Raw genomic sequence first — 17937 nt, forward strand, 5'->3', positions numbered from 1 at the left:
GAGTTTGCTCAAACTCATGTTCACTGAGTCGGTGATGCCATCCAAGCATCTCATCCTCTGTCGCCCCCTTCTCCTTTTACCCTGTCTTTCCCAGCATCAGGGTTTTTTCCAGTGAGTCAGCTCTTTGCATCAGGTGGACAAAGGATTGGAGCTTCAGTTTTAGCATCAGTCCTTCCAATGAATATTCAGGGTTGATTTCCTTTAGGATTAACTGGTTTGATCTCCTTGCAGTCCAAGGGACTCTCAGGAGTCTTCTCCAACGCTACAGTTCCAAAGCATCAAGTCTTTGGCACTCAGGCTTCTTTACGGTCCAACTCTCACATCCATACATGACCACTGGGAAAACCATAACTTTGACTGAAAGGACTTTGTCGGCAAAGTGCTGTCTCTGCTTTTTAATATGCTGTCTAGGTTTGTCATAGCTTTCCTTCCAAGGAGCAAGCATCTTAACTTTGTGGCTGCAGTCACTGTCTGCATTGATTTTGGGGCCCCAGAAAATAAAATCTGTCAGTGTTTCCATTTTTTCCCCATCTATTTGCCATGAAGTTTTGGGACCGGATGCCATGATCTTAGTTTTTTGAATGCTTGAATATTGAGTTTTCACTCTCCTCTTTCACCTTCATCAAGAGGCTCTTTAGCTCCTCTTCACTTTCTGTCTTTAGAGTGGTGTCATCTGCATATCTGAGGTTGCTGATATTTCTCCCAGCAGTCTTGACCCCAGCTTATGCTTCATCCAGCCTGGCATTTCGCATGATGAACTCTGTATACAAGTCTAATAAGCAGGGTGACAGTATGCAGCCTTAGTACTGAATCTTCTCTAGATAGTTTAAAAGTCTTCGTATTATACCCACCCTGGCCAAATGACCCTGAGGTTTCCGTCCCCTGGAGTCTGGCAGATGCGGAATGGGCGCCGGGAGAGGTACCGGAAGAGAGCCCACGGTGACGATGGGAATCGGGAGCTGGTGTGGGGAGACCTGGCCTTGAATGCTTCTCGTGGGAAAAGGGGTGCTGGGGGGCCCAGGCACACAGTGACTGTCACCTCTAGTCACTGGACGAAATGCCACTGAATGGGCACCTTTGGAGCCCCGGAAGGGCTGCCCCTTGAGGCTGAAGACAGTAACGACGGCGACTCACTGTAGGAAAACACAGGACTTATTTCAGTTGCCGAGCAAGGAGTGCGGGTGGCCAGTGCCTGAAAGGCCTGAGCGCCCACAAGGCTTTGAGGAAAAGGTTTATAAAGGCAGGGTGAGGGAGGGGGGTCGCGGGTTGTACAGTCGGCTTGTGGACATTCTTCTGATTGGTTGGGGGTGAGGTCATCGGGATTTAGCATTATCAGCCTTCTGGTTCCAGCCGGCCTGCGGTCTACGTGCTTGTGGGCAGCAGGCAGTTAAATTCTGCCCCCTGGTGGGGGTTTCAGGCTCTGCAGAAAGGCTCAAAGAGCGCGGCTCAGAACGTCCCCTACTGCCCTTGCCTTGCGCTCAGCCGTGTCCGACTCTCTGCGACCCCGTGGACTGTGGCCCACCCGGCTCCTCTGTCCATGGGATTCTCCAGGCAAGAATACTGGAGTGGGTTGCCATTTCCCCTCCAAGGGATCCTCCTGACCCAGGGATCAGACCAGTGTCTCCCGCATCTCCTGCACTGCAGGCGGGGTCTTCACCTGCTGAGCCGTCAGGGAAGCCCTCTATTGCCTTCGAGGAGGGACTCGAGGTCCTTGACTTTGTTTACCGTCTAAACTATTATTATTTTGTCTTGCTTGACTGTCTTCCTTTCTTGCTTCAGTTTCTCACTTTCTGATTAAATGTGCTCTTTGACTAAGGTTTTTCTACAGACAAAAAATGCAGGCAGAGGGCATGGGGGGAGAGTCCTGTTCTAGAAAGACCCCAGAGGGCCCTTTCTGTGATTGTCCAGTCGCTCGGTTGTGTCTGACTCTTTGTGACACCCCCGCCCCCCACTCCCGCCCGCCCCCAGGGACTGCATGGACCCTCTGGGTCACAACAGTATTCCTTCACAGCCTGTAGTCTTACCTGGTGTCAAAGCCATAGCCAGGGAAAGGTTTTAAAGGGGAAATACCTTGGCATCAGCTTTGGGTCTGTAAGCCGTCCTTTACCCCATGGTGTTCCTTCTCCTTGCTTTTCAAAACCCATCTTGCCTGCCTGGAAATCAAGCTAAGCTCATTATCTTTAACACCCATGAGGAGCTAACATAGGATGACTGGAATGTATGGTGAGCGTTTATTCCCTGGAACATTCTATCCACAGAAGAAGTGCTGGTGAGCAAAGACTGCTTTATCTCACAAGCTGGATTCATACACTTGAGTGGACTTTGCGTCTGAGTCAGGGAAGTCCTTACTCATCCACGTTTGGGGACCATCCTTCATTCTAGGGAGTACATTTTAGTAAATGGCACCCCAAATGATCCTTTGCTTGTAACCTAGAGTCCAGACCCAGGTCTGGACTAGATATCTTGAAAACCCACTGCGGTCAGCACCCAGAAGGGGAGCTGTTTGTAGGGCAGTGCTGGGCACTTACTACAGTCTGGCCAGTGAGAATTGGGTCTTCAGGAGAAAAAGAAAATACAAAAATGATTAATTACATTACGTTGCAGGGGAAAATGCTCCCCTGGTGGCTCAGTGGTAAATCTACAGTGCCAATGCAGGAGACACAGGTTCGATCCCTGGGTGGGGACGATTCCCCTGGAGAAGGAAATGGCAACCCACTCCAGTATTCTTACCTGCAGAATTCCATGGACAGAGGAGCCTGGTGGGCTTTAGTCCACGAGGTTGCAAAAAGAGTTGGACACGACTGAGCCTGCACACACAGGGAAAAATATAAAATGAGGTCCTTAGGTGAGTTTCATTTGGTTATTTCTCCTACAAATTACAACTGGGGGGAAATGAATTCATGTGAACGCCAAGTTCTGTGAAGTAATTAAGAGGAGCCATTTTTCCTTGAAAGAAAACAGACACATCAGTTAGCAGTAGGTTTTGACTTCGTGCCCACTCTCCACGGTCCTGTAATCGGCATTTACAACAGAGAGGATTTTGTTCACTTCATTATCAGGACCGTGTGTGACTCTACAGGCCGGGCCCTTCTTGGAGGCAGGCGGGGTAGAAATACGGAAGGGATGCAGAGAACACAGCTGATCATCTCTACCTGGGAAGTCACAGTGTAGCCTGCTAGGTGTTCATATTGAGCTTTAATGGCGAGCCAAGGTTATTCTTGATCAGCTCCTGCTGAATGAGCACTGAAAGCTTTCTGAAACGCAGGGACTGACTTGGGACCTGAGCTGCCTCTCCCTCCCCAGCTCAGTGTGTGAACCATTAAGATGAATTTCCGCACCCCCCCACCCCCATCATGCTCCATTATCCGGTTTGCAGTCTCACATTCGCTGACTTGAAGGATTACAAAAAAACATTGTTGTTGATTTCAAAGAAATGTTAGTGCTGATGCCAGAAGCCTTTGCTAGAGCCCCCAGAGTTTTCTGGCCAGAGGCTGACTGCAGCGCTTCCTGACAGTGATGCTGCCGGACCTCGTGGTGGGCTAGGATTCCGCGCCTGCAGGTGTCAGAGTGACGGGCTGCGCTTCCCTAAGTAGGTTTCCTGGGAGTTATTTGTTCGAGTGGCAACAGGAATAGTCTGCGGTAAATCCCTTTGGCAAGAACTGGCATTGCGTCTTCCTCTAGGGCCTTTCCCACGCATTAAAGATGCTGGCTTTGCCATCTGGCCATCTTCAGATAAGATTTCAGGCTCGGCTGGCTTTTGCGCAAACAGGTAAGGCCCCGGTGAGTTAATAAACGTATTTGGCTCTTACGTTACAGCAGTTGCTTTGCAAATTCTGGTGGTTTCAACAGAGCGTCTGTGTTATTTTAACATGCTTTTCATAGCATAGGAGTGAGGGAATACGTGCTGGGTTGGACCTTAAGCTATTTTGACTTTTGAAACATAAGGAAAAATCAAGCGAGTGTTGCTTTTGTCATTGTTAACGCTGTCGCTGTTTCAACTCTCCTGAGATTTGGAAAGACTCATCACTGAGACCAAGTGTAAACTGAAGAGCTTCTATTTTCAGACTTTCTTGTTGTTGTTCTTTAGTGGCTAGGTTGTGTCCAACTCTCTTGCGACCTCATGGACTTTAGCCCCCCAGGCTCCTCTGTCCGTGGGATTTCCCAGGCGAGCGCCTTGCGGATGGACTCTTTACCTACTGAGCCACCTGCGAAGTCTAGACTTTCTCTTTTTTTTTTTACCCTCTCTCCCAGGGTTGCTAGACCTTGAGATTTACAGTGTGTGGAGTGGGAGGGGAATTAAACATCAGCCCACTAAATTTGCGTAGGAATCCATGTTTGCGCCGATTTTATCATTTTCTAGTGTTGGAACTGAGATTCTGGAATAGGTCGTGACTTGCCTGGCGGAGGAGGAAGGGAAGATGGGGATTGGTGAAGACGCACCACCGGGCAGAAGGGCCTAGATGAGTCAGTCCGAAATGCTCAGGCTGACGACCACGCGTAGGAAGGGCGGAGCAGAACGCCTGAGAACTGGGCGCCTGAACCAAGGGCCGTGCTTGGCCCTCAGTGCAACCTGGGCCTCAGGCTGTGTCCCCGCCCGGAGCTGGCAGAGGTGGAGAGGGAGAGCAAGGCGTGACGGGGCTTCCAACCTCCATCAGAATGATTTCGTCCGATTTCGGATCAGCCAGAAACAGGAGTGAGAGAGGACAGGGCAAGAGGTGCTTATCTGCGAGTGTGTGGGTGCTTGGTTGTGCCGACTTTTGCAACTCATGGGCTGCAGCCCCACAGCCCCCTCTGTGGCTGGCCTTCCTCTTTTGGAGGAAAAGACCAATATCGGAAGAGCTAGGCTCCTCCTGCCTTGTCCTGCCAACCAGGGGCAGAGTCCTCTGCTTCCAGCCGGTGGGAGAGGAGGCAGCAGAGGATGGCGGCTCATTCGATTCCGGTCTCTTAAAACCGGGGGGGAGTCATATGGGCTCCAGACCACAGCCGGAGCGCGGGGTGTGTTGGCCCTGGCGTCACTTTGGGGCCCTACTCAGTTCTGTGTGCCCAGAGCTACACGTCCTCCTGTCTGAGTCTGCCAGGCCGCTCTAACAAAGAACCACAGACCAAGGAGCTTAGATGATCAGTCGGCTCATACTTGCGGGGGTAAAAGTCCACGGTCACGGTGTGGGCAGGATTGGTTCCTCATGAGGGCTGAGATGCCGATCCAGGCCTTGCCTCCCAGCTTCTGGGGTTGGCTGGCCCTCAGCCTTCCTTGGCTTGCAGAAGCATTATCTTGAGTTCCGATCTCACCTCCACACACAACATCCCCCGGGTACATGTCTGTGTCCACGTTTCTCCTGCTTACAAGGGCACCGGTCATGTTGGAGTGGGGATCCACCCCAGCCGACTATGACCTCTTCCTAAGTTAGCTCGTTACACAGCTACAGCGGAATGCCCTAGGCAACCCTCTTTTCAGGGAAGGTCACGTTGTCAGGTACTGGGGTTAGGATTTCAAGGAATGAATCTTGTGGGGTGGTGGGGACAGAATTGAACCCACAGCACCTCGTCACCTTTGTGGCTTTCAACAAGCCAGTGGCTTCCATGTTCCCATGATAAAGGGGACAGATACACAACTGAAAGGGAAGGAAGTACCAGGGACGACATAATCTGTGAGACAAAGTACCCTCTGAAGGACACCTCTCTCCGTGCAGACTTTTGACGTCAGCCAGCTTCTCTCTCAGCAGGAGATGGCACTGGTGGTACCTGTGCACGACTCACCTGTGAGCCCATCATTAGGACGCTGAGGGCAGGAACCTTCGCTAGACTCTCTTTTTCCCATGACTGACTATCGCCCTCGCGGCCTTGGGACAGGAGACAAGGCCACCTCTTTCTCTCCTGTTCTGTGTTAGTAAATTTCTCCACGACCTTCCCATTGTGTGGCTTTCGTGCCGAGGAGGGAGAGAATAGTTTCCTACTCAGACGATGTGCAGAGGTCCGGAGCCAAGCATCCCGGTGTGCTACGACCAACTCCGTGGCCGCTCCAGGTTGTCGCTGACATGCCGCGCACGGGAACCCGTCACGACAGGATCACACGTCCACGGTGAGAGCTTTAAATACGAACCGGGGAAAGTCTACGTCTAGCGCGAACTCTTCACCAACGACATGCGATTTCTCAAAGGCTAACACTCAGGTAGAAGATGGAATGCCTGAGTGTGTGCCCAGTTCGTAATTTTTATATTATTACAAGAGAAACAATGATCATTTACTGTGGTAGATGCTATCATATGGATTTAGCTAATCCTCACGACAATCCTGTGAGGCCAGTGACATGACATTCATTTTTACAGATGGGGAAACTGAATTTAAACACTGTCAAAAGTAGGAGTGCTCCAGAACATGTCCCACCACACATGTTGTTAGAGTACGTAGAAATTATGCCTTAATGTGTTTCTAATTTTTATTTTGGAAACTGAATTTCTCACTTGGTTAATTCAGGGAGGATCTGGCTAAATTGCTGGATAACTTGATTGATTAGACTGCCTTTTTTTTTTTTTTTTGGCCCCAATGTTCACCAGCTCAAAGTTAAAAGCCAGCAGTGTCCCTTTTTTGTTGTTGGCTTATGTCACCTGCAGAGGTGGTTCACAGGCCGTCATTGCCAAGTGCCTTCTTGAGAAGCTGAACGCTGACACTGGCAAATTTTGACCGCTATGAAGAAACCAAGTGACAAGGCTTCACAAGTTAAAGACAAAAACTGATGACACACTGCACAAGTTGCCTGCAAGGACAGGTATTTTGCAACCAAGAATGTTTCTGAACTCTTTTTTTCCCCCTGATGGTGTGTCACTGATAAGGATAGCGCAGGATAGTCAGTTTAGAAATCTCACTAGAGGATTAAAGACAGAGAATTTTAAGGGAGTGCGGGAGACTGTTACAAGCTAATAACCACTCAAGAAGAGAATCCAGTAACCTAACAAGAATCTACACTACTTTGGAGGAAGACCCGGTGCATCCAAGTGCCACACACCCTGAGAGTTAAAACACGAAGATACGGGATCTGAATCTTGTTCCATGAAGAGTTAGAGTTAATGTTCCTTTAAGAGTAGCATTTTTGCGTTCAGCTGAGACAGAAATACAGGTGAAAGGGGAAAGAAACTAGAAGAAAGGGGACATTCCGCTGAGACCTGAGATGAATTGCCACATTTTAGACTATGTTACCACACTTTTGCTAATATAGACATGATAGAAATAGTGCCAGGACAGTCCCAGCTACACCACGCAGCCTCTAAGGAGGAAGTAAGGATGCTAAAAGCCTTGGTGGCTGCCCAAGAATGAGGAGGAAGGTTGTCTTCCCTCCCCACCGTTTCTTAGATGATAAGATGTAGCCCTCCTGTTTCTGGGGGCTGTGATCCCTTGCCAGTCTGCTTGCATCTCTCACACGTGTCCTTTGCTAACAGACTCACTCTTTGCCTATCACTGCCTTGCGTTGATTTCTTTCTGTGACCAGACTTCTTTCTGTGAACCCGAGCTTCAGTAATTCCTGACACCTCTTGTGTGGTTTCAATTTAAATGACAGTGAGTTCGAGTCCCTCCCGAGAAGGAGTGTGGCTTCATCATCAAGAGTTTACCCAAACAAGTCCATCTTTTACTGGGCCGGGCACAGCACGTTCAGATGAAAGCGCTGCTCCTTATTCTTTGGGTTCTGATCTGATGGAGGCAGAAAGCATTTCCAATATGAGGAAGGCCTTTAGGGCCTGGCTGGGTGTAGGGGGCCGCCCCTCCTCCCTGTCCTGTCCCTCGCCACCTTCAGGCTGGCGTTTTCCAGGGACGTAGTAACTACAGGGTCTTGTCCAAGCTTCTTTCTGGTGCAACACCCCTTTTCCTTTTCCTCCGTCTCCCAAATGTGTGACATACACGTAAGCTATGAAGCAAAACCAAAGAAATCTTCGTGAATAGGCCACTGACTTAAAACAAGGACTGTAACCCGTATGCGCACGCCCTTCAGAGATAACCAATATCGTGAATTTCCCCCATCTCCGCTTTTAAAATGGTTTTAAATTTATTTCTATTTAAAACATTGTTTCATACTTGTTTTCATGGTATTTGTTTTTTGGCTGTGCTGAGCCCCTGTTGTTTCCTGGGAACCTTCTCTAGCTGGGGAGAGCGGGGGCTCCTCTTCCCTGCGTGCGGGGCCTTCTCGCGCGGTGGCTTCCCTCGCGGTGGAGCACTGGGTGCCGGGCGCAGAGGCGAAGGTAGCGGCGGCTCAGCAGTTGTGCCTTAGTGGCCCCTAGGCATGTGGGGGAGGGGCGGGGGTCTTCCCCGAACCAGCGATCTATTAACCCACGTCCTCTGCGTCGCGGGAAATCACCACGAGACCACCAGAGAAGCCCCCGTCCCCCACTCTGCAGTCTCGCTAGGTCGCTGCAGCCCCTGCTGCTGGCTGACCGCGTTTGGCAGAGGCCGCGGGTGTCTGACTGCGGTGCCCCGCCCCCCCCGCCGCCGCCGCCCAATCCGCGAGCCGCCCGGGGCCGAGCCCGAGGCCGCGCAGGCGCATTGGCGGCCGAGGCGGGGGTGGGGCGGCGCGGGCGGATGGCGTCATCGGCGGCGCGTCTGCGGGCCGTGATTGAGGCGCCGGGGAGGCGGCAGCAGCGGCGAGAGCGGCTCCGCGGGCAGCATGAGCGGCTGTGGGCTCTTCTGGGGCTCGGTGGCGGCGCGCTTCTGCCGCGCCCCAGCGGCCTTCACCGTGAGCCGGCGCCCGCTGCTCACCAGTCCGCCGAGCCGAGCTTTCGCCAAGGAGCTCTTCCTGGGCAAGATCCAGAAGGTGAGGCGGCGCCGCGGGCTCCCTGCCTTCTGCCCTTTTCGCGGAGGGGCGAGTGGAGCCCGCTCCGGAGCCGCCACAGGCTGCCTCAGAAACGCACCCGAGGGCGGGCGTGCCGGCCCCCGGCTCTGAGGAGCCGCGTGCTCCTGCTTCGGGAGACCCCCGGCCCCGAGTGTGTGTGTGTGTGTGTGTGTGTGTGTGTGTGTGTGTGTGTGTGTGTGTGTGTGTGTGTTGGGGGAGTGCTGTGCTCAATCCTGCTGGCATCATGGGTTGTGTGTGGTGTGGTGTGTGTGTGTGTGTGTGTGTGTGTGTGTGTGTGTGTGCGTGTGCGCGCGCCCGCGCGCCCCCCAGACGCTTGGCGTGCCCGCCCGGCCCTTCCACAGGTCGCAGGATCGGGTGGCCGCTTGGTTGCTGAGCACGCACCTGGACTCGACCTCGGCTCTGTGACTTTGAGCCCCAGGTCTTTCAGCCTTAAAGCGGAGCTCGCGGTGTGGTGTGTCTCGCACACCGAGAGAGAGAGAGAGAGAGAGAGAGAGAGAGAGAGAGAGAGAGAGTGTGTGTCGGGAAGCCCCAGTGAGATTGTATATGCGTGGAAATGCTTTATTAATCTGCCGCACGTGGGGCAGATGTAAGAGACCGCAGATTGAGGAGTCAGTGCTGGCTGCTAGTGGTGTGAGCTTGGGCTGAGCAGCCCTGTGAAGTTGCTCCCTGCCCTCATACAGGAAATAGTAAAAGCCATCTTTGTCCCCTCCTACAGGTAGCCAGAAAACCAAAGAAAAATGTGTGTAAAGTGCTTTGAGCTCGGCTGCGATGTTGGCTGATTCTGTTCTACTTCAGGAGTTATTCCTTGGTTTCTCTAGAGCGTTCTTTAAGGTTGTCAGGCATTACAGGTGCAGACACCCAGACTGGAATGGTTTGCCCTGCTAAAAAGTGCAAAGCTAGGTCGTTACAAGTTAGGGAAGCCGTTTCCCCTGAACCTGGGGCTGTGTGGCGCTGTCCTGGGAACTCGAGCGTCCCAGCAGCGCGGGGAAGAAAGAACACACGTGTTGTATGCTCCCTTTCTCCAAACCTTCAGCACCATCTCCCCCTTCACTCTCACCTGCTGGCCTTGCTTCTTGTTTATCGCGAAAATGCGCCCATTTAGGTAAGAAGTCCCGCCTCTACACTTACCTCCGTCCCACGTGTGGTCTCTATTCTCTGCATCACGGTGGCAGAACTGTCCGCTCTTAGCAAAGGCCAGCTAGACCCCCAGGCCTTCTCAGCTGCTCAAGGGCGTTGATCCCCTCTTGGCTCTTTGACAGCTAAACATTGGCCAGCGTTTCTGACCAGCTCAGCTGGAGTGGGAATTGTCTAGGCTCAGCCTGTGTATGGTCTTCTCATCTCTAATCGTTCCTCTGATGATCTAATGTAGTGTCATGCCATCCGTATCCTGAAGGTGCACGTTTATTTCTCCAGGTGAGACTTGAGCCCGTCTCTCTGTGTATCTACCTTCCCAGTCAAAAGCTGCACTTGGGTGTTACTGGCATCGCCTGTCTAGCCCATCCAACACTGAGTTCCTGGTCTCTCCACCCGATCCTGCTCTTCCCTCTGGTCATCTTATTGGAGATGGTGGTGACTGTACCGTTCCACTTGTTCAGGTTGTAACCGAAAGTGAGGTCCGGCTGCTCACCTCTCAGAAGTCAGTAAAGAGGCCAGATGGATGGAAAGGAAAGTGCTTTATTGTGGATGCTGACAGCCAGGGTTGGAGGTGGGGGGCCCTGTCCAAAGGCTGACTCTCTTCCCGCGCCCCACCTGCAGGCGAGGGCTTTTATAGACGGAGGGAGGGGGTTACGCACAGAAACAGCACAGGCAGCTGACAGGCATCTTGGAACCGGTCACAGTGAACTGACCGGCATCATCTTGATTAAGCACAGTCCGTCTTCAGTTCCAGGGTCAGTTCCCACTTCCATGAGGCCAGTTCTCGAAATTATAGCAGCCTGTGTCGCGGCTATAGTCTAGTCATCATGAAGTTAACTTCTTCCTCCAGGTGGAGGCTTCAGTATCTATAAGACAGCTCACAGGATATGGCTCAGAATATTATCTGTAGCCGTTGAGAAGGAACTGAAGGTCCTTGAATATGCTTAGTGGCTGCTTTATTATTATTTGGTCTCCTTTGACTGGAGGCCCTTCTTTCTGCATTTTCTCACTTCTCTGATTAAACTTACTCTTTGGCTTCAGTGTTTCCGCAGACAAAAGGTAGGCTGAGGATATGGCAGGGCAAGGCCATGAGGTCCTGCTCCTTTTCAGGGTCAGATACCTGGGGGTGCCTCTTGTTCTCATAATCCGCATCTAATCTGACAGCAGATCTAGCTTCTCTACCTTCAGGTTCCATTTAGAATCTGGCGGCTGTTAAGCACTTGCCTGGTACTGCCCTGGTTCAGGCCGACAGGGTCTCTCTCAGCATTGTTGGGGTTTGAGCAGCAACATGGCAGCAGAGATGCTTGGAATCTCAAACTGGAAGGAGACCTTCATGATCACGCCGTTGTCCCCCTGCCCTCAGAGTGTTCGGAGAACGCCCGCGGGTCTCCTGTGGGAACCCGTGGAGGGATCTGGGTGACTCTTCTCCCCATTCACAGCCTCGGCCAGGAGCAGCTTGGCTTTCATCTGTGTTACATATGTGGTTTCTATATATGTAGAATAATTGGAAAAACCAGTTCCATTGGTTTCAAAAATTTGAAAATTGCAAGTGACATTGAACTCAGCATCCACAAAGCACCCCATTCAGACTCTGAATGTTGCCGTCAGAGCTTCATCCTCACATACTCTCGAGGCCTCTCTTGGCAGATTCTCTTTTGTTTGGAGTTTAGGCTGGTCCCTAAACTGGTCCCACTCTGTTTTCTTTTCTCACTTGGCTGCTGACTGATTCCAGAATCTTCTTCCTCTAATGCAGCCACTGTAGCCGGCCCAGGTGAGCCCGTGAGGCTGTGCAGGCCAGTGCAGTGGACTCAGCTTCTGTATTCAGCTAAAGAGCCGGCTTTGTTCTAAGTGGCTGTGGAGTGATGACCACTCAGCCTGATTTCCTTCCAGACCCCCTGAGGGGCAGGGTCGAAGGTGGCCTGGAGGCAGGGATTCCTTTTAAGTCAGCTCTCAGTTTTGGCATGGAATCCACCCTTCCACTGGGGGCCCCAGAGGAGAAAACGGACTTGAGAGCCTGTGGGCTGGAGAGAGGAGACAGGACTCCTCGCAAGAATTTTCTCCAGCCACCTGGTGAGAGGTGCTGTGAGGAGAGGCCGGGCTCCTGGGGCGGCTTCGGGGCTGGGACGTCACTCTTCAGCAGGCGCTGGTCAAATCCAGAAAGTCAGGTCGTGCTGGCAGCTGAAGGGGAGGGCGGCGCCCAAAAGCCAGAGGGGCTGAGGTCTCAGTGGGATGATTTTAGGCGACCCAGAGCGAAGGCCTCGTGGGGAATCCAGGCTCGGGCAGAAGCCCTGGCTGCTCCCTGGCCTGTCACTGCACGCTTAGGACACACCATCTCGTTTGAGCCCCACACCTGCCTCCTGAGGTGCCACCTGTAACGGGAGAGACTGATGCCGAGCCCCAAAGCGTCAGAGTCAGGGCTGCGTTCAGGCTGATGTGGCTCCTCAGCGGGGCTGCCTCTGGTGGCCCTGCCTCCTGGCATGCTCAGCCCAGGCAGCAGGGGTCAGGGGTCATTGGACAGGAGGGGCGGGTCCTGGAGCAAGCAGCCGAGTGGCAGCCCGCCAAGAAGTCAGCCCTTGCGACCACAGTACGTTCTTGTCAGCGGCAGCATTTTTAAGCTTAGGAATAACTAAGGTGACGTCTCGTTCATGACTTCCCACGGTCCTCACAGAGACCACCCGCGTTTTCCGGGTGAGAAAATGGCCCTGGGGACGGGTGAAGGGGTCGCCCGGCTGGTACGCTGCACAGCAGGGACTGCGCTGGGGCTGGAAACGTTAGCCCAGGCTCCCTGCTCCATAGGACAGTCCTCGTCACTTCTTAGTAAGGAAAGCTGATCAGAGTCGGGGGCAATCTGGGTCAGGAAGGAGGCTGGGCCGAGGTGGCGGAGTCTGACACAGTTCTTGTGTCTGGAGCTCCTGCTGGGGTTTGCTGTCCAGTTCCCTCGGCACGGAAGGCTCGGCCCGCCGATGGGGACGCTGGCGCGTCCTTTCCCTTCCCTGCTGACTGACATGGCCGCTGTGGGAGGTCGCCCACAGTTCCATTTTTACCGTGTGTTCCTTGTTTTCAGAAAGAAGCTTTCCCGTTTCCAGAGGTCAGCCGAGATGAACTTAATGAGATTAATCAGTTTGTGGGACCTGTAGAAAAATTCTTCACCGAAGAAGGTACGTAGGGCTCTCTTTATCTTCACAGCTTTCCATTTTCAGGGCCCTGCTTCGATCTCTACGTTTGTAAACACATTTCTCTCTGTGCTTCTGGCGCGCTGGCTCTTCGTTGCTGCAGGCAGGCTTTCCTGCAGTTTCGGAGCCCGGGGACGCCTCCCTGACTGCAGCGCGCAGGCTTCTCACTGCAGCGGCCGCTCTGCGTTGTGGAGCACAGGCTCAGTGGCTGTGACGGTCCCAGGCCAGGGATCGAACTAGTGTCCCCTGCATCGCAGGGCAGATTCTCACCCGCCAGAACACCAGGGAAGCCCTGAGAATGTTTTATATTTAGTAGTAGAAGCCGTGTGCATTAATCAGGAAAACAGTGCTGTTGGCATACTTTGCTTAAAACATCATTCCAACTGCTCTTTAATCCTAAGCTATCTGTTCATTGCTTCTGAATGTATCTGTGGTGAAAGTGAAAGGAAAGGAAGTGAGGTCACTCAGTCGTGTGACCCCATGGACTGTAGCCTACCAGGCTCCTCTGGCCATGGGATTTTCCAGGCAAGAGTACTGGAGTGGGGTGCCATTTCCTTCTCCAGGAGATCTTCCCGCCCCAGGGATGGAAGCCAGGTCTCCCGCATTGCAGGCAGATGCTTTACCATCTGAGTCACCGGGGAAGTCTGTGGTGAAGGACCGCTTTGTCATTTCCAAACTGTTGCAGACTGACTGTGAGATACAATAAAAATGAGCAACTAGAAAAGTGAAACAAAAAAGCAAAGCAGAACGTGTGAAATCCCAGCCCATCAGTCACGCGCTGGGCTGTGTGGCAGTGCCAGACCGCTGCCAGTGTCTCTGAAGGCTTACTCGCGGTTTCTGTAACTTAGCTTGTTAGGCAGCAGGGAGGCTCGGGGCGGGGCAGACCTCAGATTGGAGGCGCCCGTGTGGACCGCAGGGCTCCCAGCCCTCGGCGGGGGCAGCGTCCTCTGCCTTTGGGAGCCCCCAGGTGCTTGAGCGAGGACAGATTGACTGCGACATAATCTACTTTTGAAGATCCTTCTCCCTCGTAACTTGTTACAAAATACTGAGTATAGTCCGGCAGGCCGAATGGTAGGTTGTTGGTTATTTTGTATATAGTACGTATGTGTTGAGCTCAGCCTCCTAATTTCTCTCTTCTCCCTCCTCCCTGCTCTGGTAACCACGGGATTGTCTGCTGTGTCTGTGGGTCGGCCTGCTCTGTCAGTGAGGCGTCTCTCTCTCTTTTAATTGAAATATAGTTCACTCACAGTGTTGTGCCGGTCTCTGCTCTGCAGCAAAGTGACTCGGCTATACACACATGGACGTCCCCGGAATCCTCTCTCCATTATGATTTACCGCGGGGTATCGGCTGCCTCCCTCTGTCACACATGAGGACCTTGTGGTTATCCACCCTGTATTTCCAGCTCACACCGACTAACCCCAGCCTCCCACCCTCTCCTCCCCCAGCCCCTCCCCCTCGGCAACCACGCCTCTGTTCTCTGTGCCCGAGATTGTTTCCCTTTCAGAGACAGGTTCTGCTGCTGCTAAGTCGCTTTAGTCGTGTCCGACTCTGTGCGACCCCACAGACGGCAGCCCACCAGGCGCCCCCGTCCCTGGGATTCTCCAGGCGAGAGCACTGGAGTGGGTTGCCATTTCCTTCTCCAATGCATGAGAGTGAAAAGTGAAAGTGAAGTCGCTCAGTCGTGTCCGGCTCTTAGCGACCCCGCAGCCCGCAGCCCGCAGCCCGCCAGGCTCTTCTGTCAGTGGGATTCTCCAGGCAAGAACCCTGGAGTGGGGTGCCTTTTCCTTCTCCAGGGGATCTTCCCGCCCCAGGAATCAAACCTGCGTCTTCTGCGTTGCGTTTACCGACTGAGCTATGCGAGAAGCCGGAAAGAGTTCCTCTCGACTTTCCAGCAGCAGAGGAAGCTATGGCGGCGGTTTAAAGCGGAAGGACAGAGCCTGAAAGTGAAACTCGCTCAGCCGTGCCTGACTCTCTGCAGCCGCACGGACTGTGCAGTCCTCGGGATCCTCCCGGCCTGAACAGCGGAGTGGGCAGCCTTTCCCTTCTCCAGGGGGTCTTCCCGACCCAGGGATCGATCCCAGGTCTCCCGTGTTGCAGGCGGATTCTTGACCAGCTGAGCCACAGGGAAGCCCTAAGGAACGTACCGCTTGCCGAGTTTACAACCGTCCACATTTTCTCTCTTTTGTTTCATATGCTTTCTAATACCCAAGATACATATTCTGTTACTACAGTCGCAGTTTTCATAATATTTCTACGATAACAGAATAAGTGGTTTGGGTTTGCCACGTTTTTTTTAAGCAGGAGTGTAACCTCTTTACAGCGCGGCGTTAGTCTGGGCTGCGCCACGCGGTGGACCAGCCGCAGGTGTGCGTTTGGCCCCCGCCCGGCCGCCCTGCAGGTCAGCGCGGAGCGCAGCTGAGCCTCCTGCGCCGGTTTTCCGCGCGGTGTGCGTGTCAGTCCTAAGCCCCAGTTTGCGCGCTGTCCTGTCCCCTCTTTGTCCGCACACCCATTCTCCACGACTTCATCCCTGACTCTGCCCTGCAAACGGTTCGCCTGTGGTTTGTCTAGACTCTGCGTGTTGATCTATGCAGGAATACACGGTGTGTGTTTTCCTCTTCCCGACTCACTTCAGCCGTATCACAGCCTCCGGATCCCTCCTCATCTCCGCACGTGTCCCAGTTCCGTCGCTTTTTGCGGCTGAGTGACATTCCGTTGTGTACACGTAGCACGTCTTGCTCCGTTAACCCACTGATGGGCACCCAGGCTGCATCCGTGTCCGGGCTGTTGTAAACGGTGCTGCAGTGAGCCCTGGGGTGCGTGTGTCTTTCTGAACTAAGACCTTCTCGCGGTCTACGCCCGCGAGTGGGGTTGCTGACCATGTGGTGGTACCGTTTCGTCTCCTAAGGGCCCGCCGTGCTGTCCAGAGTGGCTGTGTCTATCTGCATTCCTACCAGCACTGTGAGCGGGTTCCTTTGTCTCCGCATCCTCTCCAGCTTTTATCTTTTGGTAGAGTTTTGATGGTGGCCATTCTGACTGACGTGAAGGGGCACCTCATTGCGGTCTTGCATTCTCTCAGTTTCTGTAGCTTTGCATCTCTCTAATAATTACTGATGTTGAGCATCTTTTCGTGTGTTTCTTGGCTCTCTGTACGTCTTCTTTAGAGAAATGTCTACTTAGGTTTCCGCTCATTGTTTTATTGGGCTGTTTGATTTTTTGATACTGAGCTGTGTGAACGGCTTGTATATTTTGGAGAGTAATCCGTCAGTTGCTTTATTTGCAAATATTTTCTTCCATTCTAAGGATTGTCTTTTCGTCTTCTTTATGGTTTCCGTTGCTCTGCAGACACTTTCAAGTTTAACTAGATCCCATTTCTTTATTTTTGTTTTTATTACTCCAGGGAGTAGGTCAGAAAAAATCTTGCTGTGATTTATATCAAAGAGTGTTTGTCCTGTGTTTTCCTAAAAGAATTTTATAGTATCCAGTCTTACATTTAGGTTTCCAATCCATTTGAGTTTATTTTTGTGTGTGGTCTTAGGAAGTGTCCTGGTTTCATTCTTCTACATGTAGCTGTCCAGTTTTCCCAGCACTACTTATTGAAGAGGCCGTCTTTCCTCCACGGTATATATTCTTGCCTCCTTTGTCATAAATCAGGTGACCATACGTGCGTGTTTTTCTCTGGACTTTCTATCCTATTCCATTGATATATATTTTTATTTTTGTGCCAGTACCATATTGTCTTGATTACTGTAACTTTGTAGTATAATCTGAAGTCTAGAAGCCTGATTCCTCCACCTCCATTTTTCTTTCTTAAGAGTCCTTTAGCCATTTGGGGTCTTTTGCGTTTCCTTACAAATTGCAAAAGTTATTGTTCTAATTCTGTGAAAAATGCCGTTGGTAGTTTGATAGAGATTGCATCAAATTTGTAGTATTGCTTTGGGTAGTATAGTATAGTAGAGAGCTTCCCTGGTGGCTCAGAGGTTAAAGCGTCTGCCTGCAATGTGGGAGACCTGGGTTCGATCCCTGGGTCGGGAAGATCCTCTGGAGAAGGAAATGGCGACCCACTCCAGTATTCTTGCCTGCAGAATCCCATGGACAGAGGAGCCTGGTGGGCTACAGTCCACGGGGTCGCAAAGAGTCAGACACGACTGAGCGACTGCACTTTCCCGGTTCACTTTGGGCAGTGTCCTCGTTTCTGTAATATCGACTCTTCCAGTTCCACCTCTCCATCGGTCTGTGTCATCCTGGATTTCTTTCCTGAGTGTCTTATAGTTTTCTGAGTATAGGTGTTTTGTCTCTTTAGGTGGGTTTTTGCATCTATATTCATTGAAGATACTGGCCTGTAATTTTCTTTTCTTGGTGGCGTTTTGTTATCTGGGTAATGGTGGCTTCATAGAATGTCTTTGGAGTGTGCCCTCTTCAATCTTTAGAAGAGAGAGAAGAATTGGTATAAATTCTTCTTTGCATGTTTCCCAGCAGAATTTACCTGTGAAGCCATCTGGTCCTGGACCTTTGTTTGCAGGAGGTTTTTGTTTGTTTTTATAGATTTTATTTCAGTTCTGGTCATTGGTCTGTTCATATTATCTATTTCTTGATTTAGTTTTGGTGATTTATTTTTTGATTTTGTTTTGATGTTCCTAGAAAATTGTTCATTCTTGGTTGTCAAATTTGTGGGCATGTAATTGTCCATAGCATTCTCTGAGTTTTCTTTTCCCTCTTATTTCTGCAGTGTCAGTTGAAATTTACCATTTTTCATTTCTTACTGTGTTTATTTGGATTTTCTCTCTTTTCTTCTT

At 51.8% G+C, this 17937-nt stretch overlaps 1 protein-coding gene across 2 annotated transcripts in view; it reads left to right on the plus strand.

The window, feature by feature from the left end:
• The first annotated feature begins 8620 nt into the window (after positions 1-8620).
• ACAD9 (acyl-CoA dehydrogenase family member 9) overlaps positions 8621-17937 on the plus strand; it is a 39014-nt gene continuing 29697 nt past the window's right edge. The window contains exons 1-2 of one of the 2 annotated variants that reach the window (XM_068981757.1): positions 8621-8797; positions 13035-13128. In XM_068981757.1, the coding sequence (XP_068837858.1) occupies positions 8651-8797; positions 13035-13128 (241 nt within the window). In that variant the 5' untranslated portion in view covers positions 8621-8650. The remainder of the gene's footprint in view (positions 8798-13034; positions 13129-17937) is intronic. The other variant, XM_068981758.1, reaches the window with a different exon arrangement.

Source organism: Capricornis sumatraensis, chromosome 10, assembly GCF_032405125.1.
Source record: "Capricornis sumatraensis isolate serow.1 chromosome 10, serow.2, whole genome shotgun sequence".
NCBI classification, from domain to species: Eukaryota; Metazoa; Chordata; class Mammalia; order Artiodactyla; family Bovidae; genus Capricornis; species Capricornis sumatraensis.